The sequence below is a fragment of the Syngnathoides biaculeatus genome, chromosome 3 (genome assembly GCF_019802595.1).
Source record: "Syngnathoides biaculeatus isolate LvHL_M chromosome 3, ASM1980259v1, whole genome shotgun sequence".
NCBI lineage: Eukaryota > Metazoa > Chordata > Actinopteri > Syngnathiformes > Syngnathidae > Syngnathoides > Syngnathoides biaculeatus.
This window is the reverse complement of record NC_084642.1, coordinates 5,855,240-5,881,064: the sequence shown is the minus strand read 5'-3', so window position 1 is coordinate 5,881,064 and position 25,825 is coordinate 5,855,240. Positions and strand designations below refer to the sequence as shown.

Sequence of the window (25,825 nt, the reverse complement as noted above, 5' to 3'; positions counted from 1 at the left end):
TACAGGCGGGGATTGAACCCCGGACCTCAGAACTGTGAGGCCAACGCTTTCTAACTGAGCCACCTTGCCAAGCATAAACCCTTTTTCTAAAAAAACGAACGCTTAGACCTAGTATACTACTCTATGTTTACGTTGCTCATTATGGTACTTGATTTTTTTTTTTTTTAATAATAAATAGTTTAACAAGCACTGTGCTAGAGTGTTGACGCTTTAATAAAATGAAAGGTAAAATGAACATTTTTTTATGCTAGCAAATATTATAAATCTATACAAGCAACAAGAGACTTTGCACAACGTTGTGGTCAAAAAGCCCCCCCGATCTTCGACCTCCAATTTAAGGCCCGCTCAAAGCCATTTTGAGCGTTCCTGTAATCGCCGATAGCCTGGCTGATCTCTTCCTGCGTGTTCATGACAAACGGACCTGGAGGGGCAAACACAAGACGCCGTTTTGCTCCTTTTAGTCGGCACGGCGGGTGGGAAAAAAAATGTCGCGGAAACAAACGTACCGTGTTTGGCCACAGGCTCGTTGATTGGCTCTCCGGCGACCAGGACGAAATGGGAAATGTCGGCGCCCTGAAGGAGAAAAAAAAGAAAAGAAAAGAAAAGAAGCCAACTGAGGGCAAAATGGGAGGAAGCGAGAGAAAGGATGGAATATCTCTTACCTTGTTTTCAAATTGCACACAATCTCCGTCCCCCAAAACCGCCGTGTGATGGGGCTCCACCTTCTGCTGGTCCTCATCTGGACCTGGATTGAAAAAAAAAAAGAAACAGAAAGACTTGCTTGTCCCTAATTTATCTTGATCTAATATCTTCATCTTTCCTCTCACACGCACAGATCCAAATCATGTGATAACCTTTCCTGATTTCAAAGAGCACGACTACCGTGGCAGATCGAATATTTCGAATGACGCCATGATGTCCTCATCTGGATCCAGCGAAATTGCAAATTCACCCCGTCGCAGATTCTTTCCAGTCCATCCGCTGCTCAAGCTCAAGAAATAAAAGTGCCGTAATTCCCGGCCTACAGAGCGCACCTGGTTATAAGCCTCGGTACACAGAAAGAGTTTAACGCTAGCGCAGAGGCTTATAACCAGGTGTGCCAATGCTAGCGCCGTGCTAAGATAGCGCCGCGCTAACCCAAGCACCACGCTAATGCTAGCGCCACACTGATGCTATTGCCATGTGGTGTTTACATAATTCACCCGCGGGACCTCGAGTTAGGTTGCGGGGTTCCACACGGACCGTTTTTGTTGTTGCGCTTCCGGAGTTACGGGTCAGCGAGTTCCCTCCGTTATGCGAGTGGTGAGTTGATGTCTGTGAATAAAACAGAATTTGTTCCTGTGTTCGACACTCCACCTCCGACTCCTTTTCTCCGGCGCTACAGCCACGCTAACGCTAGCGCCACACTGATGCTAGCGCCATGCTAACGCTAGCGCCGCGCTAATGCTAGCACTGCATCAGCGCATAAACCGCAGGGTTGAAAGCGTGTGAAAAGAGTCGCGGCTTGTGTGCCTCCCCAACATCTAAGTGCCAAAGAAGTGTGTTGAAGTGGGCTGAGGAGCTTCATTTAACCAAAAAAATGTCCTCCGTGATAAAAGTTGACTGTGTTGTTATGATGTAAAAGACAACAGTAGATTGACAGAGACCGTAGCAGATCTACTAGTACGATGCAAGTAAAACTAGCCGTGCTAAAAAAAAAATCTATAGAATTCGTGCAGAACAACTTGTTCTGTAGAACTTTTGCTGTTATTTTCTATAGAATGTCTACAGAACAAAAATGTTTCTTTCTTTAGAAATTCTACAGGACTTGGGTCCTAAAGTTCTATAGAAATGTTCTATCGAAAGTTTTTAGCAGGGAGAACTTTTTCGTCTTTTCAACGCAGACACTCACCAACGTGAATGGTCCCCGATAGAGTGTAAATGAAAGTGGTCCATCCTGTGGAAGAAAACAAATAAAGTCAAATTATTGAAGTAAAACAACTTCCGTATTCCTCACAGCGAGCGACATAGTTTAATAAAATCAGTACCATCTGTCAATTACTCCGTTAATCAGATGGACCACAACAGGATGATTTCAATACCCGAACCGCTTCCATAGAGCAAACGTATGACTACCGGTGCTATTATTTACCCGAGGGCACCGGCTGCACATGTTGGGATCCCGTCCTCAGCTCAAAATCCAAATACATGGTCGGCGTTCTTGTGAAGACCTTGGACTGTAAGACAGCGCAAATCAGCAGACAAACAAATCCAGTAGCGCAAAAACAAGACAACACACCTTTGCGCCGAGGGCTTCGCCAGAAATCACGGCCACCGTGACTCCTCCCTGACTCGGTTTGGGGATCTCAGAGGTCCGCAGCTCCTGATAGGCTGGTTCCACCATCTTGTTTTGTCTGGACAGGTTCACCCACAACTGCAAACCCACCAGGGGTTCCTCGGACACGGGCATCTCGGCGTGAACCACTCCCCGTCCTGCAGTCATCCACTGGACAAGCGCACACATTTTCATTTTTATAGTGCACATTACTCCTCAGTAACAGAAGGAAGCCACATGGAAAACATAACTACATAAACCTTCCCGTGACCTCCAAATTTTCTTGTATTTTTTTAATCCTTTCCGTAAATTTGACCATTATGCTAACTAGCCCGTTATGCTAACAAACCTCAACCGCCGAGCCACGTGCGAATCCAGAGTTCCTTTTACGCGACTATCAAGAAACAGATGACCGTAAAACCTCACTGCTTCACTTAAATTTGGAAATGAACATCCATCCATCCATTTTCTTTGCCGCTTATCCTCACAAGGGGGGAGCGCTGGAGCCCATCCCAGCTGTCAACGGGCAGGAGGCGGGGCACACCCTGAACTGGTTGCCAGCCAATCACAGGGCACATAAAGACAAACAGCCACACTCACAATCAAGCTCCACACAGGCGGGGCCGGGATCGAAGCCGGGTCCTTAGAACTCTGAGGCCAACATTTTATCAGCTGATCCACCATTCCGCCACAACTAAACATACTTTTAGTATTTCAAATGAATTTATAGTTTACAGGGACTGAGCCCTGCCGCCAAAATCTTTATAATTGCCGAAAGATGCCACAAGATGGTGGCAAAGCACCACTTTTCCATTAGATGGCGCTATGGCATGACTAAATTAAGCTCCTCCTTTCACTTTAACATAGTTCCTTGGCGCAAAAATGCCACAAGATGGCGCCAAAGCAATGCTTCTTGGCCTGAGCACGAATACAGCAAATAGGTGAGTTTTTCCGTGGCCAACATTGAAGAGGTTACATCCTCAAAAATATGCAAATATGTGGAGGTTGACAGATAAAACTATGATTTATGATTTGATCGATACACAATATACAAATTTGTGTTATATAAAGCATTCATTTTCCGTAACCTCACTAAGCCCGCGGGTGTGCTGGTTCCTCGCTCAGTGGAAAAACTGTTTCTGTGATCAAGAACAGTACCATGGCTTATGTTTGGGGTCAATTTGGGAACAGGAAAAGAACATTTATTTTAAAATAATTTTCAATGTAAAAAAAAAAAACAAAACTGCATAGTCATCGTCAGAACATCAGAGAGGAATGTACAGCCTTAGGCCGTTGAAAAGTCCGCGTTCACATCGTGTTCCCAAGTTGTTACAAAGTTAAGTTAAGTTAAGACTGGTAAATAGTGAAATATGAAGCAAAAAAACTTTTGTCATATTTTTGGAGATTTGTTGAACCGCAGACATGATTGGCACGGATTTTGTCTTCTAAAATTTTGCCAAGAATTGCTGGAAAAGAACTACTTGGAGATCTCCAGGTCGCAGTCGCCCTGAATGGCCGCAGAAGTCTTCATGGGCTACGACCCCTTCCAACACGTACGTGACCTGTTTGGGGAACAACACAGCATCGGTACAAAAGATAACGTAGCAAAGATTAAAGCAAACACGCATCTTCTTCGACATTAATATTCCCGAGACTTTGATAAATGATCAGCACTTAGAAAGATTAAAGGACGTTTCCTCTCGATCCAGGGGACGCTTTCAGGGGAACAACACAGCCGACGCGAGCCCAACGGACGGTTGGCTTGGTCGACCGATTGGGAGGGAGGGGCGGACCAAAGTATCGGAAAAGTAGGTCACCTCATCTGCTCCCCTGGCTGCTTCCTGACATCTACGCCGTGTTTTCTTGCCGGGATACAAAAAAAATTGCGATGGGTCACATGACGGTGACCATTTTCACGAAAAATGCATACGCGCAACTGATCCCGAGAAAAATACAGTCGACCCACCCTTCACTATCACAGGGATCCACGTGCTAGAGTGGACACGCCCTGAAATACGTGAAAATATGTAACTTTGAGATGCCACATAATTATATATAATACACATAATGTATGTGTATTTATACATTTTATGCTTCCCACACGCTTGAAACAAATGTAAGCATTTTAAAGACGCGCCTCAGTTTATTTAAAGCATGCTAACTATGCCTTAGTGGCTGTTCTCCCTCCCGCAGTTCCCCAGATAAGAGGCGCAGCGCGCTTGCTTCAAACTGTTCATTTGTCACTACCGGCTGAGGTTTATTCCGAAACTGACGCCGAACATAAAAGACATTTGAACGCTGAACGGTATTTAAACACCAAACTATATATTTACACGAAAGTCCGGTTGGCTTCACGCTAACATGTAATGTGAAACTATAGATGGGCTAATGGAAATTAGCATAGATATTACGGTAACTATAAATCTTCAGATAACTGTTACTTTAACACATATGGGGCAGCAAGGCAATATACCGTAATTTCCGGCTTTTTTCATACACTTTCAACCCTGCGGTTTATGCGGCGAGGCGGCTAATTTGTGCATTTTTTTTTCTTACGGCCCCAAGGGGCACTCGAGAGGAAAAGGTAACAATAAGTAAGTTTCTTTCAGCTTGTTCCATTAGGGGTCGCCACAGCGTGACATCCCAGATGAACGCTCATATTTGTTTGGCAGTTTTTACACCGGATGCCCTTCCTGATGCAACCCCTCTCGGGGAGCGGAGGCCCCAGTGAGATACGAACTCACGAACCTCGTTTACCAAACCAATGCTCTAACCACTTAGCTAGAGTGAGACCGAATACATGTGCCAAGAAAGGGATTTTTACTGGTCCAGATCTGTTAGAGCTGCGCAAGCGTGTTACTGCCGTGTCTCAGTGATTTCTATCAGTATATATTTTTTTTAACCGACCCTGTTAGCGCGGTGCTTGCCTTAGCGCGACGCTAGCATTAGCTCGTGCAGCCAAGCGAGCATCAGCGTTAGCGTGCAGAATGGTGCTAGCATTAGCACGACGCTGGCGTTAGCGCGCAGAATGGTGGTAGCATTAGCACCACGCTGGCGTTAGCGCGGTGGCGCTAGCATTAGCTCACTCAGCCAAGCTAGAATTAGCATGAGTGGCGGCGCGAGCGTTAAACTCTCTGCGTACCGTCTTTCTTTGTAAATATCTTCTGTTTCAATGTCGATTTCGACGTGGGCACTTGCGGCTTTCACACAGCAGTGGCCTGTGTATGTACCAAATGGTATTTCCTTTACAAATGTCCTGGGTGAGTCTTATAACCAGGTGCGCGCTGTCGGACGGGAATTACGGTAAACAGATTATGCGCCATTACTCACAGCCATATTGTTTATTGACATACTTTCACTGTTAATTACGTGACATTTCTTTCCAGTAGACCTCAGTGCTGACCACGGAAAAAAATGGTCCAACGCTGAAACTGCGCAGCGCTAAATTTGGATTTGCCAGTCCAAATAATGTAAAAGGTGATTCAAAAAGAAATCTCAGATGAAGCGGGCGTCTGAACGATGAACTGCGGCAGACACGGCAAGCTGGAACAATTTGGACTTTCCGCATGACACTTTAAACCGCCGTTAAATGCACAATCTGGATCGGACCTGGGTGATAATTGTTTTGGGTTTTTTTTTTCTGCGTGTGTGATCTTTTCTCAAGTCGTTTGGGGGTGGGAAAAAAAAAAAAGTGCCGAGTTCAGGGTCGGGAACTCACCGGGGAACGTCTGAAAGTTGGGTTTCCTACCGCGAGCCGCCTGTGATCTTTCGCCGCAGCTGCGGCGTCTCCCAAGTTACGCGAGTGTGAGCAAACACACCTGCAGAAAGGCATGCTGGGAGCTCAGCCGTATAAACCCGCATTTGGAGAGCGCGTGCGGAATGTCCGCGATAAGCTTGTTTTCAACCCCCCCCCCCAAAAAAAAAAAAATTCTCATTAGAAACCGCTATATGACACCCGATCCATCCATTTTCCTAGCCACATATCCTCACAAGGGTCGCCGGACTGCTGGAGGAAAAACCAGAGTGCCCGGATAAAAACACTTGCAGGCACGGGGGGGGCACAACGTGCAAACTTCAAACAGGCGGGGCCGGGATTTGAACCTCAGGCCGCAGAACTGCGAGCCAGACGCTTTAAACAGTTGCCCTACTGCACAATCTGTCCATTTTCTAGTCTGCTTGCGCTCGGGGAAAAAAAACAGTAAAAAATACCTTTGGCACATCTACATTGAAGTGGGTTGTGGAGTTTCATTTAGACACAAATAGTGCTTTGCCGCCATTTTGTGGAACCTTGGCGTCAAGGAAACTAGTTGAAATGAGTCGAGGAGTTTCAATTAGACACAAACAGGGCTTTGCCACCATTTTGTGGCATTTCGGTGTCAAGCGACTACGGTGAGGGGACGGGAGTACCCGTACCGTTTCAAATCCTCTGTGAGGGTGGTCCGGAAAACCTGCTGGCTTGCTGACGCGGAACTCATCCAACATCAAAAAAGGATCCAGGTTCTGCAACTGGGAATGGAAATTGGGAATAACTGCATGAGATTTTAATATATTCAAAACAAAATGAATACAATAAAATAAGCAGACGCACAGTGTACCTCTTTTCTACCAATGCTCCTGCGCACACGAGCCCCAACGCCCTCACCCTGCTCCACACTCAGTACAGTTTTCTCCACTTTTCTCCCGTTCATTGTGCTGTAAAACATGTCTTTGCAAATCCATAACCACTGAAAATAAAATGTGCTTTTCCAAAAGATTACCAGATGAGAGGAGCATGTAAATATTATTAAAAAAAAAAAACACATAAGAGTCAATTATTGAAATATTTTTTGGGAGTTCTTTAAATAAAAACCTGCCGATATTGACAGATTTTTATTGTTTTTAAGTTTGTATTATGGCATATGAAAATTTATAATGGCACCTGAAACGTTTAATTTTTCGAGTTTAACAGTGGTCGCGGTTTTGGGTTTAAAAAAATGAAAATTAAATATTTAAAAGCCGACCAGGTGAGCTCGAGTCAGCTGATCGCTTTTCCGGAGCGTCGCGGGTAGGTGACGTCATCAACATGCTTTTTTTTAATTTCGGTGTTAATAAAATGGTAAACACGCGAAACCGATTCATAAATGTTATTTAAAGGAATCAAAAATGGAACATTGTTAACTCCTAAATTGTGCACATTTGCATGTGTCGCCCTGTACAAGAGTGTTTGAATAAAACGAGGAACGTGTTCAGTACTTTATAGTATGTGTTATATACCTTCTGAGAGCAAGTAATATTTCATTTTTCCGATACAGTATAGGACACAGACTAACCTCCAAGGTTTCGCATTCAAGTTCGTTTCTCTCCACTTGCTTCACCAAAACACGGACGTGCCTCGGGGGCGCGGCTATGAGCACTAATCCTAAAAAATAAGACTGAATGGCTCATTCACCACCAAAATTGAAGTCGCCATCCGCCATTTTAATACTCCCAAAACAACCATGCCGACCTGTGCAGCGCCAGTTTCGTGGCTGTGAGAAAACATTCCACAGGCAAATTAGAAAGATTAACTTTGAGACTGTTGAAATGTGTTTGTAAAGGATTATTTTTTAATTTTCTGATGATCTTAATCCACTTGAACAAAGTTTTGTTTACGGTTGTTGTTCGCTATTCACTCTCTGCTTCACCTTAATAGGCTGACGGTTTTACATGAAAAAGCGATGTAAATATTTTCCCAAACATCATCAGTGGATAAGCAAGAAAACACATTTTCTGTGAAATTTTTGATGAATTTCGTGATACCGAATTCTGCAAATTGAATTTGACTTTCAAATGCAAGGAAAGAAGTTTAAATTTTCTGTCTGAAATAGGACATCGCAGAGACTACAAATGAACAATGCGTATAGCATGTATTTATTATTTCCCAAAATATATCTAACTGATTGACTTCAAATGTTATGTTTTATATGACAAAAAATGCTTAGTATTTTTGTTATGTTATGATGACAGTGCTTCACAGCATATTTTGGGAAAAGTTACCATGTCACGGAAGTCAGGCCCTCGGTAATATGCAAGGTTTCTTGGTAGTCACGCTATTCTGTCTTTCCTTTGCACTTTGCTTTTTTTTGTTTTGTTTTGTTTATCAGGTCGATTTAAAAATCCTTCATGTCACCAGAACTGAAAAAAAACAGTTTTAATTCTACATGCCAAACTTTGAGGAAAAACTCCAATATAATCTAACGTGTCTTCCACGTGTTTTGGGAGTACCAAGATGGCGGCGAACTGGCTTCAACCAATCGACATACCGCTCGATTATTATTATTATTTTTTTTAGATCACTTTCTATGAGTCATAGAATGACACAAGATTTTACTCCATCAGATGAACGTAAATACACACGAATGGAAGGGAATAGCAGTTGAGTTGACACTTGCATTGAAAAAATAGGTGTATATTCCCACGTATATATTTATGATATACTGTATATGTAAATACAGTAAAACAAATTATACACACTCACACAGACTGTATTATACTATTCTGGCAATTTGTTACAAGAAAAACCTGCACAAGAACTCTTTAAAAATGAAGTTACATCGTGCTTACAGAGAAACATTAGAAAACAAAAAATCACACAGGAAAAAATACGATAAATAAGTAAAGACACTAGAAAAAAATTCCTTAAACACAGAGAAGGAAATTAAAATATTTTTAATTTATTTTCAATTGCCATGGCCTTGATGACTACACACACGTTACGTTTCAAATTGAGTAACTGCTTAAAAAAAAAAAGCAAAAATGAAACAAAAAATGAAGAACAGGAGTAACAAGTCGGACTGGGATGTGGCACGCATGTTGAGCTTGTGTTTAACCCTTGCATACTTTTTGGTCAATTTTGAGCCCGGTTTCTTTGACATGTAATAGCAATAAAAACCGCAACAAAAGAATCCACTTGAATTTGATGACCTTCCACCCCAAAAAATAGACCCGAAATATGCCAAAAATATCGAGGTGCTGCAAAGTTTGTGTACACTGAGGCCATTTCTGGTCAAATCTTTTATTAAAATGGACTTCAGATCTTACTGGTATGTGTGTGACAAGGCTGGAAATCATCGTGGAAATCATACAATAAATGTGCGTATTCTTTATGATACAGTGGTAATAGTATTTGTGGAAATAGTATTTAAGACAAATACTCGTAAGAACCGTGTTTGCATGACATTTGTTCATCTGGGAAGAGGAAAAAAGTCAGTTATTAATCTAAAACAAGCTATGAATACATGTTAATATCTGTAGTTCATCATTTGATAATCGATGTTATTGAAAATATTTTTTTCATTTGTTTGTTTGTTTTTGACCTGGTACCTACTGCACATGCATAGAAAATAAACATTATGTGAAGTATTTATAAAAAGAATATACATTAAACATGTCTATTGTGGTCACCTACTGTACATGCTCATACATATTTTACAATGCGTTTTATTTTCACTAAGCGCGTGAACAAGTCGTGTAGATGCAAAATGTTGCCGTTAGAGCCACAAAAGCCCTCGCATTTGCTGGATATATTCTTCACTTTTAGCCCTCGACTCCGTCAACTCCGCGTCGTCACGGCGGCGCAGGATGCGCTCGGCAATCCTCACGCTAGCCGCTTGTCCGCCTGCCAGGTTTACCGCGTGAGGTCCGATCTGCGCACGGGAAAGAGTAACGCACGCATATTGTGTGCTGTCTGTAAATTAATCACACATATATATATACACAGGGAGTCCTCGCTTTAAGACGGTCTCAACCCAAGACGTTTCGACTTTACGTCCCCCGTCCGCCATTTTGTCTGGCTAACGCTTGTCCGTGTTTGTGCGCCGGGAGTATCTTCGCATTTTTCGCCCTCCTTTTTAGACATGATGGCCCCAAAGAAGAAAACCGTGTCTTTTAGCAGTGCTTCTAAAGCCATATGAAAATGAATGACCATGGAAACGAAGCACAAGATCATAAAAAGATTGGAGAAAGGAGAGACACCAAGGCTTCAATCGGTCAACCGTGGTGACAATTATTAAAGACAAAGTTCGTATTTTAGCGCATGTGATGAAGGGTTTCTTTCGTTCCCCCGTCGGATACAAAGAACACAAAACGAGGTTCTTGGATACTTGTCGAGATGGAGAAGATTGAGGACCAGGTTCCTTGGCGATAGCCAAGCACAGCCTCCCCTTCTTCTTCTTCTCCATCCACCTCTCAGCAGTCATGCTAAGTACATCATCTTGTTTATTTCGATTGATTTGTTTTTCTATACAAAGTATTTTAACGGAAATTCTGACTTTAATGGTGGAATTCGACTTAAATTGTAATTCAAGGTAAGTCGCTAATCTAGGAACGGATCTCAGTCATAGACCGAGGACTCCCTGTGTATGTACATATATTTAGCATTGTTTTATACTCCAAAAGATTACCTGTAGAGCGGTGTACTGGCCCATCAAGTAAAGGGGACACCCTTCGGCCCATTCTAAACTCTCTGTTATGCATGGCCAGCCATCCAGCACCTTTGCGGTAACACATGTACAGTGAGTGCATCACCCATTCATTTTCTTAGCCGCTTATCCTCACGAGGGTCACGGAAGTGCTGGAGCCTATCCCAGCTGTCAACGGGCAGGATGCGGGGTACACCCTGAACTGGTTGCCAGCCAGTCGCAGGGCTCATAGAGACAAACAGCCGCAGTCGATATTTTTGGGATTATGGATTTGCCCATTCGCAAATATAACGCTTGATTAGTTATGCTTGAAAATCAGTGGTGGGTTCTGATATGGCCGATATAGGCAGGACTGCATTCTCTGGGCTCGGACTTTGTGCTCAAGCAAAATAATGTCAAAGAAAATTGTGTCTTTTGAATGTGAAGGGAAATAAAATACTTTAGAGCCATCTGGTGGCATCTCTGTGCGAGGTATGCGTGCTTCATTTTGTCAGATCTTGGTTTTGCCGTTGTGACCCAAATGCGGGACTTCCAGGCAAAGGCATAATGTTCAGAGTGGTTTTATTCCAAAAACAGGTCAATACCAAAAAGGCCATCCAACGCAAGTAGAAGCACAAAAACGCGAGGCTCGTGGCAAGGTCCAGAAATATAAATGGATTGTTGTGACTCGCCAATTGTGACTAGGTGGGGATTTTCTCCAGCAACGACTTGACTCCAAGGCGCCCAAGCGTGTGAGGCTCACCTGGATCGGGAACTCCTTCATGACTTCAGAAAGCAAAGGGTCCTGTTTGGCATCAAGTTTACATCCGGTGGCCAACCAGATCCTATCACCTGTCCAGTGGTCTCCATTGCTGAGGGACAGCCTCCAGGCCTGATTCCTGTAGCACCAGCTGGCCTCAGTCACCTTATTAAATGATTGATGATAATAATTTTGCATTAATTATTTATTATAATTAAATAATACTGAGAGTCAAACAAGCAGTTTTTGCTGGCCTCCGATTTCAAAAGTAATGATCCATCAATTATTGTACATGTAATATACAAGATATGGGGGCACAAACCCGTGCAATCTGTAGGCCGGTCCCAAGCCCGGATAAATGCAGAGGGTTGCGTCAGGAAGGGCATCCGGCGTAAAAACTGTGCCAAACAAATGTGAGCGTTCATCTAAAGAATCCCATACCGGATCGGTCGTGGCCCGGGTTAACAACGCCCGCCCCCGGCACTGCTAACCTGCAGGGCGTCAGTGGAAATTCAGCTACTGTGGGTCGAAGACAAAGAAGAGGAGGAAACCGGATCCAGCGTCAGAAGAAAAAGAGGAATGCACAGAGCCTACAACTGAGTGTAGGGACTTTGAATGTTGGGACTATGACAGGAAAAGCTCAGGAGTTGGTTGACATGATGATTAGGAGAAAGGTTGATATTCTGTGCATCCAAGAGAGCAGGTGGAAAGGTAGTAAGGCTAGAAGTTTGGGAGGAGGGTTTAAATTATTCTACCACGGAGTAGATGGGAAGAGAAATGGAGTAGGGGTTATTTTAAAGGAAGAGCTGGCTAAGAATGTCTTGGAGGTGAAAAGAGTATCAGATCGAGTGATGAGACTAAAATTTGAAATTGAGGGTGTTATGTATAATGTGGTTAGCAGCTATGCACCACAGGTAGGATGTGACCAAGAGTTGAAAGAGAAATTCTGGAAGGAACTAGATGAAGTAGTTCTGAGCATCCCAGACAGCGAGAGAGTTGTGATTGGTGCAGATTGTAATGGACATATTGGTAAAGGAAACAGGGGCGATGAAGAAGTGATGGGTAAGTACGGCATCCAGGAAAGGAACTTTGAAGGGCAGATGGTGGTGGACTTTGCAAAAAGGATGGAGATGGCTGTAGTGAACACTTATTTCCAAAAGAGGGAGGAACATATAGTGACCTACAAGAGCGGCGGTAGAACCACGCAGGTAGATTATATTTTGTGCAGACGATGTAATCTGAAGGAGGTTACTGACTGTAAAGTAGTGGTAGGGGAGAGTGTAGCTCGACAGCATAGGATGGTAGTATGTAGGATGATTCTGGTGGTGGGTAGGAAGATTAAGAAGACAAAGGTAGAGCAGAGAACCATGTGGTGGAAGCTGAAAAAGGAAGAATGTTGTGCGGCCTTCCGGAAAGAGGTGAGACAGGCTCTCGATGGACAACCGAAGCTCCCGGAAGACTGGACGACGACAGCCAAGGTGATCAGAGAGACAGGCAGGAGAGTACTTGGTGTGTCATCTGGTAGGAAAGGGGAGAAGGAGACTTGGTGGTGGAACCCCAAAATACAGGAAGTCATACAAGGAAAGAGATTAGCGAAGAAGAAGTGGGATACTGAGAGGACTGAGGAGAGGCGAAAGGAGTACATCGAGATGCGACGTAGGGCAAAGGTAGAGGTGGCAAAGGCTAAACAAGAGGCATATGAAGACATGTACACCAGGTTGGACACGAAAAAGAAGAAGAAAAGGATCTCTACAGGTTGGCCAAACAGAGGGATAGAGATGGGAAGGATGTGCAGCAGGTAAGGGTGATTAAGGATAGAGATGGAAATGTGTTGACTGGTGCCGGTAGTGTACTAAATAGATGGAAAGAATACTTTGAGAAGTTGATGAATGAAGAAAATGAGAGAGAAGGAAGAGTTGAAGAGGCAAGAGTGAAGGACCAGGAAGTGGAAATGATTACTAAGGGGGAAGTCAGAAAGGCACTACAAAGGATGAAAAATGGAAAGGCAGTTGGTCCTGATGACATACCGGTAGAGGTATGGAAGCAATTTGGAGAGATGGCTGTGGAGTTTTTGACCAACTTATTCAACAGAATGCTAGCGGGCGAAAAGATGCCTGAAGAATGGAGGAAAAGTGTTCTAGTTCCCATTTTTAAGAACAAAGGGGATGTTCAGAGCTGTGGGAAATATAGAGGAATAAAGTTGATGAGCCACACAATGAAGTTATGGGAAAGAGTAGTGGAGGCTAGACTCAGGACAGAAGTAAGTATCTGCGAGCAACAGTATGGTTTCATGCCTAGAAAGAGTAACACCGATGCATTATTTGCCTTGAGGATGCTAGTGGAAAAGTACAGAGAAGGTCAGAAGGAGGTACATAGTATCTTTGTGGATCTAGAGAAGGCCTATGACAGAGTACCAAGAGAGGAACTGTGGTACTGCATGCGTAAGTCTGGTGTGGCAGAGAAGTATGTTAAAATAGTACAGGACATGTATGATGGCAGCAGAACAATGGTGAGGTGTGCCTTAGGTGTGACAGAGGAATTTAAGGTGGAGGTGGGACTGCATCAGGGATCAGCTCTGAGCCCCTTCCTGTTTGCAGTGGTAATGGATAGGCTGACAGATGAGGTTAGACTGGAATCCCCTTGGACCATGATGTTCGCAGATGATATTGTGATATGCAGTGAAAGCAGGGAGCATGCAGAGGAACAATTGGAAAGATGGAGACATGCACTGGAAAGGAGAGGAATGAAGATTAGCCGAAGTAAAACCGAATATCTGTGCGTGAATGAGAAAAGTAGAGGGGGAAGAGTGAGGCTACAGGGAGAAGAGATAGCGAGGGTGGACGACTTCAAATACTTGGGGTCAACAATACAGAGCAATGGAGAGTGTGGTAAGGAAGTGAAGAAACGGGTCCAAGCGGGGTGGAACAGCTGGCGAAAGGTGTCTGGTGTGTTATGTGACAGAAGAGTGTCTGCTAGGATGAAGGGCAAAGTTTACAAAACAGTGGTGAGGCCGGCCATGATGTACGGATTAGAGACGGTGGCACTGAAGAAACAACAGGAAGCAGAACTGGAGGTGGCAGAAATGAAGATGTTGAGGTTCTCGCTCGGAGTGAGCAGGTTGGATAGGATTAGAAATGAGCTCATTCGAGGGACGGCCAAAGCTGGATGTTTTGGAGACAAGATTCGAGAGAGCAGACTACGATGGTTGGGACATGTCCAGAGGCGAGAGAGTGAGGACATTGGTAGAAGGGTGGTGTGGATGGAGCTCCCAGGCAAAAGGGCGAGAGGAAGACCAAAGAGAAGGTTGATGGATGTGGTGAGGGAAGACATGAGGGCAGTCGGGGTTACAGAGGAAGATGCAGGAGATAGGCTAAGATGGCAAAAGATGACACGCTGTGGCGACCCCTAACGGGACAAGCCGAAAGGAAAAGAAGAAGAATATAATATAGATCGAGAGAGAGATAGATAGATTTCGTTGTTTTACGTTTATCTAGATAGATTTCGTTGTTTTACGTTTATCTAGATAGATAGATTTCGTTGTTTTACGTTTATCTCGATAGATTTCATTGTTTTACGTTCATCTCAATATATAGATTTCGTTGTTTAATGTTTATCTAGGTAGATAGATAGATAGATAGATTTCATTGTTTTACGTTTATATGGATAGATAGATTTCGTTGTTTTACGTTTATCTAGATAGATAGATTTCATTGTTTTACGTTCATCTCAATATATAGATTTCGTTGTTTTACGTTTATCTCGATATATAGATTTCGTTGTTTTACGTTTATCTAGATAGATAAATAGATTTCATTGTTTTATGTTTATCTCGATATATAGATTTCGTTGTTTTACGTTTATCTAGATAGATAAATAGATTTCATTGTTTTAGGTTTATATGGATAGATAGATTTCGTTGTTTTACGTTCATCTCAATATATAGATTTCGTTGTTTTACGTTTATCTCGATATATAGATTTCATTGTTTTACGTTTATCTCGATATATAGATTTTGTTGTTTTACGTTTATCTAGATAGATAGATAAATAGATTTCATTGTTTTACGTTCATCTCAATATATAGATTTCGTTGTTTTACGTTTATCTCGATATATAGATTTCGTTGTTTTACGTTTATCTAGATAGATAAATAGATTTCATTGTTTTACGTTTATCTCGATATATAGATTTCGTTGTTTTATGTTTATCTAGATAGATAAATAGATTTCATTGTTTTACGTTTATCTAGATAGATTTCGTTGTTTTACGTTTATCTAGATAGATAGATTTCATTGTTTTACGTTCATCTCAATATATAGATTTCGTTGTTTTACGTTTATCTCGATATATAGATTTCATTGTTTTACGTTTATCTCGATATTTAGATTTTGTTGTTTTACGTTTATCTAGATAGATAGATAAATAGATTTCATTGTTTTACGTTTATCTCGATATAAAGATTTCGTTGTTTTACGTTTATCTCGATAGATGGATAGATTTCATTGTTTTACGTTTATCTCGATATATAGATTTCGTTGTTTTACGTTTATCTAGATAGATAGATAAATAGATTTCATTGTTTTACGTTTATCTCGATATAAAGATTTCGTTGTTTTACGTTTATCTCGATATAAAGATTTCGTTGTTTTACGTTTATCTAGATAGATAAATAGATTTCATTGTTTTACGTTTATATGGATAGATAGATTTCATTGTTTTACGTTCATCTCAATATATAGATTTCGTTGTTTTACGTTTATCTCGATATATAGATTTCATTGTTTTACGTTTATCTCAATATATAGATTTCGTTGTTTTACGTTTATCTCGATATATAGATTTCATTGTTTTACGTTTATCTCGATATATAGATTTCGTTGTTTTACGTTTATCTAGATAGAGAAATAGATTTCATTGTTTTAAGTTTATCTCGACAGATTTCATTGTTTTACGTTGATCTCGATATATAGATTTCGTTGTTTTACGTTTATCTAGATATAAAGATTTCGTTGTTTTACGTTTATCTCGATAGATAGATAGAGTTCATTGTTTTACGTTTATCTCGATATATAGATTTCGTTGTTTTACGTTTATCTAGATAGATAGATAAATAGATTTCATTGTTTTTACGTTTATCTCGATATAAAGATTTCGTTGTTTTACGTTTATCTCGATATATAGATTTCATTGTTTTACGTTCATCTCAATATATAGATTTCGTTGTTTTACGTTTATCTCGATATATAGATTTCGTTGTTTTACGTTTATCTCGATATATAGATTTCGTTGTTTTACGTTTATCTAGATAGATAGATAAATAGATTTCATTGTTTTACGTTTATCTCGATATAAAGATTTCGTTGTTTTACGTTCATCTCAATATATAGATTTCGTTGTTTTACGTTTATCTCGATATATAGATTTCGTTGTTTTACGTTTATCTAGATAGATAAATAGATTTCATTGTTTTAGGTTTATATGGATAGATAGATTTCGTTGTTTTACGTTTATCTAGATAGTTAGATTTCATTGTTTTACGTTCATCTCAATATATAGATTTCGTTGTTTTACGTTTATCTCGATATATAGATTTCATTGTTTTACGTTTATCTCGATATATAGATTTCGTTGTTTTACGTTTATCTAGATAGAGAAATAGATTTCATTGTTTTAAGTTTATCTCGACAGATTTCATTGTTTTACGTTTATCTCGATATATAGATTTCGTTGTTTTACGTTTATCTAGATAGATAGATAAATAGATTTCATTGTTTTACGTTTATCTCGATATAAAGATTTCGTTGTTTTACGTTTATCTCGATATATAGATTTCGTTGTTTTACGTTTATCTAGATAGATAGATGTTGCATGTTTTTGGGAGGCGGGAGGAAACCGGAGTGCCCAGGGGAAACCCACGCAGGCACGGGGAGAACATACAAACTCCACATTGCCGGGTCCGGGATCAAACCCGGGACCTCAGAACTGTGAGGCCAACTCTTTCCAGCTGACCGTGGCGCATAATATAATATAATTTCATATAATATCATGGCGATCATACATTGGGTTCACAGCCATAACAGCCCTCCGAGAGAAAGCAGAACTATGACGTGTCCCGTGATAAAAATGAGTTTGACACCCCTCCCGCTAGAGGGGGGCCACGTACCACTGGTGGTATCCATAATACTTCGAACTCTTCTCTCCCATCGGTTCTCGCAATCGTACCTGACAGTACGTCTTCACATCCACCCGCCCTTTCAAAATAAATGGCCGCAATTGGATGTAGGCCTCCGGGGTGACGGCGCCTCCTTTCCTGGCCCGGCGAATCATCGCCAGCCGCTTGTGAAGACTCCTCTCACTGAAGAACTGTCTCAGGAAGGCTTGGCCGTCCATCTTGATGCCGTGCTCTACGTGCGAATAACGACCCACCAGGCTCTCCACGTCGCCCACGTCGAACTGTTTTAACTGTGAGACACACACACACACACACAGTAAAAGAAGGACATTTTTTTTTACCCCCTGCGGAGGGTCGAATGTCCACTGGGAATTCAAATATTTGCCATTGCATGTCAATTTTATATTAGAATTTGTAGATTTTTATCGATATGTGCCAAGAAATTTCCACATAGTAAACGTCAAAGCGATGAGTTCAGTTTTTTTCTGGTTGAAATCACTAATTGGCAAAACGCAGAGAAGAGGAAATATTGTTGCGAAAAGTCCAGTAAAAAAAAAAAAAAATCTCAATATCAAAATAATAACTCGTAACAAATATAAGTAAAAAAGTGAGGAATATTGAAACAGTAGGAAACTAAAGAGAAACGCAGTCGCAAAATCAAATGGAACAGAAAAAAAATTTATGATACAATTAAATAGTATAATTTGAATGGAACATAGGCAGTTGTCAAAATATAGGAAATAATTATTATTGTGGTAAAAAGAACTTCATTAAATTTGGATATTATTAGCAAACATTTGAGGAACGGTGAAAAAAAAATATTCTTGTGGGTTTAATTATCGATCCATCCATTTTCTTTTGCCGCTTATCCTCACGAGGGTGGTGAAGGCTAACCCAGCTGTCATCAGGCAGGAGGCGGGGTACACCCTGAACCGGTTGCCAGCCAATCACAGGGCACATAGAGATCAATAGCCACACCCACAATCACACCTTGGGGCAATTTAGTGTCCCATTAATGTTGCATGTTTTGGGGATGTGGGAGGAAACCGGAGCGCCCGGAGAAAACCCACACAGACACGGGACAACATGCAAACTCCACACAGGCGAGTCCGGGATTGAACCCTCGACTTCAGAACTGTGAGGCCAATGCTTTACCAGCTGCTCCACCATGCCGCCAGGTTTATTTGTAATTATTATAATTAATAATTAGTCCATAAATCTGATTAGATATACACAACGAGTTGAGGGATAACTAGTTCTGAAATCAGAAGTCAAGTATAATAGTTTGTTCAAGCATTGTTGAAATGACTGTAAAAAACGGGTTCGGCAAAACAATAACGCTCGTAATATCTCAAAACTATTATTGTATTAATTACACATGACATGGAATTTTTTTGGAATAGATTTCAACAAGAATCAGTTCAGTGCGACGTGCATGATTTGCATGAAATGATGTGGCGACCCCGATCTGGCCTTTGGTTTCGATTGTAATCAAATGCAGTAATCATTACCAGTCACTAGGTGGCGGCAGAGCACTATTGTAGTTCTCAGACGGCCATTAAACAGGACAAAAAAGCGAGATTTTTTTCTTCTTTTTTTTTTTTTCAATCATAGACTAATTTGGCAGCGTCTGCAAATGTGTAGTATTTGTGCCGGCGGACCTGGAGGTGCTTTCTCATGAGCCACGTCACGTGACTGGCCCCTTGCTCCAGTGCGACGGAGACGACGTGAGCGCTGGTCAGACCCCCGCCGACGACCGCGACCCTCTGGCCTGCCTCACACACCACGCACGAGCCTAGAGGCACAAAGTCAAGCGCGACTTTTAGGATGAAGCCTAAAACGGTACAAGTACTGCACATTGAACACATTTTTGGAGTGGAACCTGACTGGGAAAATAGACAGCCGTGTATGTCACGACAGCACTTAATTCTTACCCGCTGGAAAATAATATAAAATTCTCTCCTTCATTCTTGTGGCATTTAACTAAATTGCAAAATTTGGGCGATCCTGACGGAACTGTAACAGGAGGGATTGAGCCTGATTTGACTTTAGTCAATGAGATAATAAATGTGTTTCCTCCCCCCCCCCCCTACAATGTACGTGAACTTCTGTCTTCAAATGTATGCAGCGAAGAAAATAAGTATTTGAACACCCTGCTATATTCCAAGTTCTCCCACTTTGAAATCATGGAGGGGTCTGAAATTTTCATCGTTAAGGTGCATGTCCACCATGAGAGAGATAATCTAAAAAGAAAAATCCAGTAATCACAATGTCTGATATTTTAAACAATTTATTTGTGCGATACAGCTGCAAATAAGTATTTGAACACCTGTGTATCAGCTAGAATCCTGACCCTCAAAGACCTGTTAGTCCGCCTTTAAAAGTCCACTTCCACTCCATGTATTATCCTGAATCAGATGCACCCGTGTGAGGTCTTTAGCTGCATAAAGACGCCTGTCCACCCCATACAATCAGAAAGACTCAAACCTGTAACATGGCCAAGACCGAAGAGCTGTCCAAAGACACCAGAGACAAAATTGTACGACTCCACACGGCTGGAAAGGGCGACAGAGAAATTGCCAAGCAGCTTGGTGTGGAAAAAAGGTCCGGTATTGGAGGAATCATTAGAAAATGGAAGAAGCTAAACATATGACGGTCAATCTCAATCGGAGTGGAGCCCCATGCAAGGTATCGCCTCGTGGGGTCTCAATGATCCTTAGAAAGGTGAGGAATCGGCCCGGGACTACATGACAGGACTTGGTCAATGACCTGAAAAGTGCTGGGACCACCGTTTCCAAGGTGACTGTTGGTAATACACTAAGATGTCATGGTTTGAAATCTTGCATGGCACAGAAGGTTCCCCTGCTTAAACCAGCACGTGTCAAGGCCCGTCTTAAGTTTGTCAATGACCGTTTGGATGATACAGAGGAGTCATGGGAGAAAGTTGAAACTTTTTGGTCATAATTCCACTCACCGTGTTTGGAGGAAGACCAATGATGAGTTCCATCCCAAGAACACCATCCCTACTGTGAAGCATGGGGGTGGTAGCATTATGCTTTGTGCACATGGGACAGGACGACTGCACCGTATTAAGGAGAGGATGACCGCGGCCATGTATTGTGAGATTTTGGGGAACGACCTCTTTCCCTCAGTCAGAGCATTGAAGATGGGGCGTGGCTGTGTCTTTCAACACGATAATGACCCGAAGCACACAGCCAGGAAAACTAAGGAGTGGCTCCGTAAGAAGCATCTCAAGGTTGTGGCGTGGCCTAGCTTGTCTCCAGACCTAAACCCAATAGAAAATCTTTGGAGGGAGCTGAAACTGCGTGTTTCTCATCGACAGCCCAGAAACCTGTCTTGGTGAACAACTACAGGAAACGTTTTGACCTCTGTAATTGCAAACAAAGGCTACTCAAACCAAATATTAACATTGTTTTTCTCAGGTGTTCAAATACTTATTTGCAGCTGTATCACAGTAATAAATCATTAAAAAAATCATATATTGTAATTTCTGGACTTTTCTTTTCAGATTCTCTCTCTCACAGTGGACATGCACCTACGATGAACATTTCAGACCCCTCCATGATTTCCAAGTGGGAGAACTTGCAATACAGCAGGGTGTTCAAATACTTATTTTCTTCACTGAATGTTGTGACGCAATCGTCTTACCTTGCGCGCCATCGTCGGCGTCGCGAAGGTTTTGCCGGGCCCTCGACAGACCGTGCATGAGGCGCACGGTGTGTCGCAGCCGCTCTTCCGGGAAGCTCTCCTCGATATTAGCTACCCACTGCGGGACGTTTGCCATTTGGGCGCGGGTGGGTCCCGTCGCCATTACAACCCGGCGAGCTTCGAGCACGTCGCCATCTTCGAGGTGGACTTGGAAATGTTTCACTCTTTTCTTCCTCATCCGGCCTCCTTGTCGGTCAGTTCTTGAAGTTTCTTCCTCTGTTGCGCAATCTTCTCGGTCCATTTGCTGGTCTTCAGTCACCACCGTGATGCGACTAGCGGTTCCTTTCACAAGCACCTTGTCCAAGTCGTATCTGTCCACCTGTAAGTTCATATCCATCCAATTAAACGACTTACAGTTCGTAACAACGCGACACCCGTCACCGCTCACAGCTGTTTCACAATCAGACTAATTAGACAGGCATCGAAGTTGGAGTTTTTGTCACTGGACATTATGCCTTTGCCTCGGAGTCCCGCATTTGGGTCCTCCTCCCCACCGAGGGCTCGTGACAGGCACTGCACGAACCATTCGTGACCCACGTTCTACATGCTCAATGTTGACCTAATATTGTTCAACTTTGGCTGAAAAATATATTTTAAAAATAAAGATGTAAATAAATAAAATAAAGGCAGTGTTACCTTGTCGTATGAGTTAAATTTGTGTCATGACCAAGCCAGTGACTCAATTAACTTTAGATTATTTGTATTGTATTTATATGTTTTGCTAACACAAAATGGAAAACACCACCGGCAGGCTAAGACTTAGCGTCAATAGTTGCGATGGATATTCATACACAAATAGTGGAGCAACACCAGTAGACAAACAATAAAACAAATACTCACGGGGATATTTTATTTATCATCATTTATCATCGACATTACAGTCAGACTAGTTGTGAAAATATTTTCATTTGTGCAAACATTACTACATTATATTGACCCCGGCGGCCATGATGGAAGTATGACAAGGAGCAGCATAATGAATTGAATTGAAGCCTTAAATCAAAGATGTACAAACTATTTAATTCTGTACATGCTACCTAATTATGTAATTAGTCTGTTTTTTAAAATAACATCCAGTAACATAGAGTGTTGTTTTCCTTATTAAAAACACATTACATAATTTTTGGGGGGAGGAACTGTCTCTGTATTAATTTTAATGGGGAAAGACGATTTGAGATTCAAAATTATGAGCATAATCCCAGAATGAGTTAAATTATCTCAAGACACTCCAGTATTTTAGAGAGTATTTGTGCAAGAAAATAGCTTAACGGATCAAATTTGTGTAATAACATAATAATAAAGAGTAGAATGATTTTTTTTTTTTTTAAATGTTAAAACTTAATTTTAAGTCACACCCATAAAAGGTCAGTTTATTAGAAAAAAAATCATGGTAGACATTAGTCATGCAGAGAAGATAAATCATGCTAGGAACAAGAGAACAATGGGCACAACAACAGGCAACACCACAATGCAAATATGAGAATTATAATAAATATTATAGCAGGTCCGGTAAAACATTATAATACTAAATACACAAAAAATGTGAGGTTTCATGCTCTGAATTGTGTTTATTGGTGTGTGAATAATAGAATACACAACTGACTTCCTATTTTATGTTAATTCAACACGCAAACGCACCCCAGACCTGATCTTTGAAGAAATCCACGCTGAGGTTAGTCGACGGCAGGCTGAAGGCGAGACTCTTCTTGAGGTTGGACGAGACGTTCAGACGTTTTCTCTCTTTCTTGCCCAGCCGCGCGTCGTTGAAGAAAGCGTTTTCATCCAGAATCCGCACCCGGTCCGGGAGGCTGCGCAGCTCGGCCGAGCGATCGCGGTTTAGCGCAAAGTCCTGCAGCGCTTCCTGAGAAAACATCGGACACAGGGTGTCGGCTTTAGGATTTGTTTTTAATCAGGAGACGTCGCCCGGCGCGAGTTTCTGACCTTGTCGCCCGGTTCCGTGTGCACTAGCGCGTGCGAGCGCAGGTGAGGGATGTTCAAGGCTGCGAATTGACTCTTCCACAGCGACGTCCACTCTCCGTACGTGTCGACCACTTGGAGACTGAGGACGCGGGGCCGAACGAGTCCTTCCGGTACTGCGGACTCGGCGAGCTGTTTCTCTCGTGTCGGTTCTGCTGAAATTTACGAGAGGCTGTCGTGGATTTAATGAAATGCTCTCACGCTGACTAATGATACAGTTTTCCCTCACACACGTGACGAGAACACTCTTGTAAACCCCATCGGTTGTTTTGACGCGACGTCACCCGTTGTGCTGCGAGATAGCAGCGTCGGGTACTGGTCTGGCACTTGTCCACAAGGCCAAGTCTCCATGAAGTACAGAGCCACAGAACGTCCAAACTCTTTCGTCGGAAGCGTTAGACGATGTCCCCGCTTTTGAAATCGGACTTGTATCCCGGATCACGAGCCTCTTCGTCGCGAGACTTTGAAGAGCTAGCGACTAGCAACTCTGGAAAAAACTTCAGCGAATTGCCGGGAGTTGTCGAAAACAAGTGATAATAAGGCTCTCTGATGGTTAGCAAGTCCTCTCTTGAGTCCCGAGTCACCCGAGAAACACAAAAACACAAACAATAACGGAGAACTTTCCGGAGACTACAACACTGGTAGGCGTTCGGTAGGGAGGTTAAATAATTGTTCTTAAAAGTATAGCAGGAAATACTGTACCATTTGTTACCTTCCTCCTTGCGTCGCACGGTACAGATTTCAGGGTTGGACTCGAGTCTTGGCGTTTCAGTGCAGGGCTCGGGACAGTCTGAGAGCTGCGCCGGGTTTGAGTTTGGTTCCGAGTGGGGAGGTGACAGCATGCTGGCCAGGGTCAAAGCGTGAGGCCCACCCCCAATTATCAACACATCGAGCATGACCATCTGATACGGGAACATAGATATGTAATTATGGGAGTAAATATGTGCCGCGAGGATTTGGATTAAAAATGCCGCTGGAAATTTTAGGTTGTTGGGTTACTTCAGGTCAGAACCCAACACCGAGCCAATCCAGTTACGCTTTCTTAGTATGTGACGTCATGTGACTGAGAACGCCTAACAGTGATTGGCTGGGTGTTGGGTTCTGACCTGAAGTAACCCTTCGTGAGACTGAATTTCAGACGGCAAATTGTAGCCAGTTGAATCTCAGGAGACTGAAAATATGGCGTTTGAATTTTTTTCATATGGCGAATTTGTCAACGTTGAAAAATTAAACTGAAATACAGCTATTGAAAATGTGATCACTTTGAAATAACAACGTGAATTTTACAGCATAAAATTTTCAGTGGCATTTTGAATTCAAATCCTGGTGGCTCATATTTACTTGCATATTTAATACGCTCGACATCACAACAATGCAAAGGAGTCTTCGTCCAGAATGGACCTTTCCGACGGCGACCTTGCGCTCCGCCCCCTTAGCCATGTCCCACAAGCCTTCAAAATGGCGATCAAAGAGAACATGATTGAAGTCGATTCTCTCTCGCGTATTCCAGATCATATTGGGGTATGTTATTTGCCAAATGCGTTAGACTTGAGTTCTACAGAGCGGTCTGAACTATTTCACGCAACGATATGTACACGGAATTGAGATTTTGGACAGAGCAGGACGTAATGTCAGAGTTACAGCAAAACGTTGGCGATCGATGCAAAAAAAAGTTTGACGCCTCGCAAACTTCATATTAAAATCCAAACAGGATAAAATAGTGGAATCGTACTGCGCATGAACTTTTCCAAGCGCACGCTACTGGCAACCAGCATTGCTTGTGGGACAATACGGCGAGAGGGGCGTGTCAAGTCAGAGGTTAAGACAACGCCGCTATCTGATTGGCTATTATTGTACCAGTGATTGACAGGTCAGAAAGGTCCATTGCAGGGTGTACAGTAATTTCAGTCCAGCTCAAACAAAAAACGCCACACTTTTTATGATATTTTATTTTGCATATCATATCACTTGTTGTTTGGCATTTTTTCAATTTATTTACACCACAGCAGAGATGTTAACATGAAAAAATAGTACTTTATTCATAGCAATAGGTGTTTGTGCTAGTTGATTCTCTTTTTCTTTTACCTAACTGTGTGTCATTTTTAAATAATTGAAATTAATTTTATCATGCACATTTTCTTGGGACTGGTGCCGATGTACGTTTTGTGCGCTGGATGCTCTTTTTTTTTTTTTTTTCCCAACAGACAACGGTATGTAGTCATAAAAGTTTAGCAGAAGGTCAGATCACAAACATTTTAGCCTCTATTAATTTCTTTTCTATTTCTATGTGATATATTTTTTTTAATGTTTGTAACCGCATTGGTTAGAATCATAGCGTAACAAATAACAAATCCAAGTTTTTTTGCACGACCCGTAAAATCACCACAAACCACAATTTTACAGACACTTTCAAGTTGTAAAATTAGTCACGAATTCAAACTTGCTAGGTAATAACTC

The 25,825-nt window shown here is 42.1% G+C and overlaps 3 protein-coding genes across 8 annotated transcripts in view; 1 reads left to right on the top strand and 2 right to left on the bottom strand.

Annotated features, from left to right (window-relative positions):
- Positions 1-203: 203 nt before the first annotated feature.
- On the bottom strand, positions 204-7,904 carry pir (pirin). Of its 4 annotated transcripts, XM_061813866.1 has the most exons (10): positions 7,624-7,904; positions 6,910-7,006; positions 6,728-6,820; positions 3,796-3,876; positions 2,279-2,485; positions 2,132-2,216; positions 1,892-1,936; positions 663-745; positions 507-573; positions 204-421 (listed from the first exon to the last, which is right to left on the bottom strand). In XM_061813866.1, exons 2-10 carry the CDS (start codon positions 7,000-7,002, stop codon positions 303-305), a joined length of 873 nt encoding a protein of 290 aa, XP_061669850.1. In that variant the 5' UTR covers positions 7,003-7,006; positions 7,624-7,904; the 3' UTR covers positions 204-302. The 4 variants fall into 4 exon arrangements, with proteins under 4 accessions (XP_061669850.1, XP_061669848.1, XP_061669849.1 ...); XM_061813864.1 differs by lacking the exon at positions 7,624-7,904 and having other exon boundaries at positions 6,910-7,116; XM_061813865.1 differs by lacking the exons at positions 3,796-3,876; positions 7,624-7,904 and having other exon boundaries at positions 6,910-7,116.
- LOC133497731 (uncharacterized) overlaps positions 7,286-25,825 on the top strand; it is a 35,429-nt gene continuing 16,889 nt past the window's right edge. The window contains exon 1 of one of the 3 annotated variants that reach the window (XM_061813863.1): positions 7,286-7,358. In XM_061813863.1, the coding sequence (XP_061669847.1) occupies positions 7,288-7,358 (71 nt within the window). In that variant the 5' untranslated portion in view covers positions 7,286-7,287. Of the gene's footprint in view, positions 7,359-17,816; positions 17,955-25,825 lie in introns of those variants that run through there. The other 2 variants (XM_061813862.1, XM_061813861.1) reach the window with 2 other exon arrangements.
- zgc:113276 (uncharacterized protein LOC553748 homolog) lies at positions 9,802-24,367 on the bottom strand. The gene is made up of 9 exons (XM_061813869.1): positions 24,081-24,367; positions 23,333-23,523; positions 23,037-23,252; positions 21,383-21,710; positions 19,324-19,496; positions 17,713-17,952; positions 11,495-11,656; positions 10,735-10,824; positions 9,802-9,978 (listed from the first exon to the last, which is right to left on the bottom strand). Exons 1-9 carry the CDS (start codon positions 24,283-24,285, stop codon positions 9,823-9,825), a joined length of 1,761 nt encoding a protein of 586 aa, XP_061669853.1. The 5' UTR covers positions 24,286-24,367; the 3' UTR covers positions 9,802-9,822.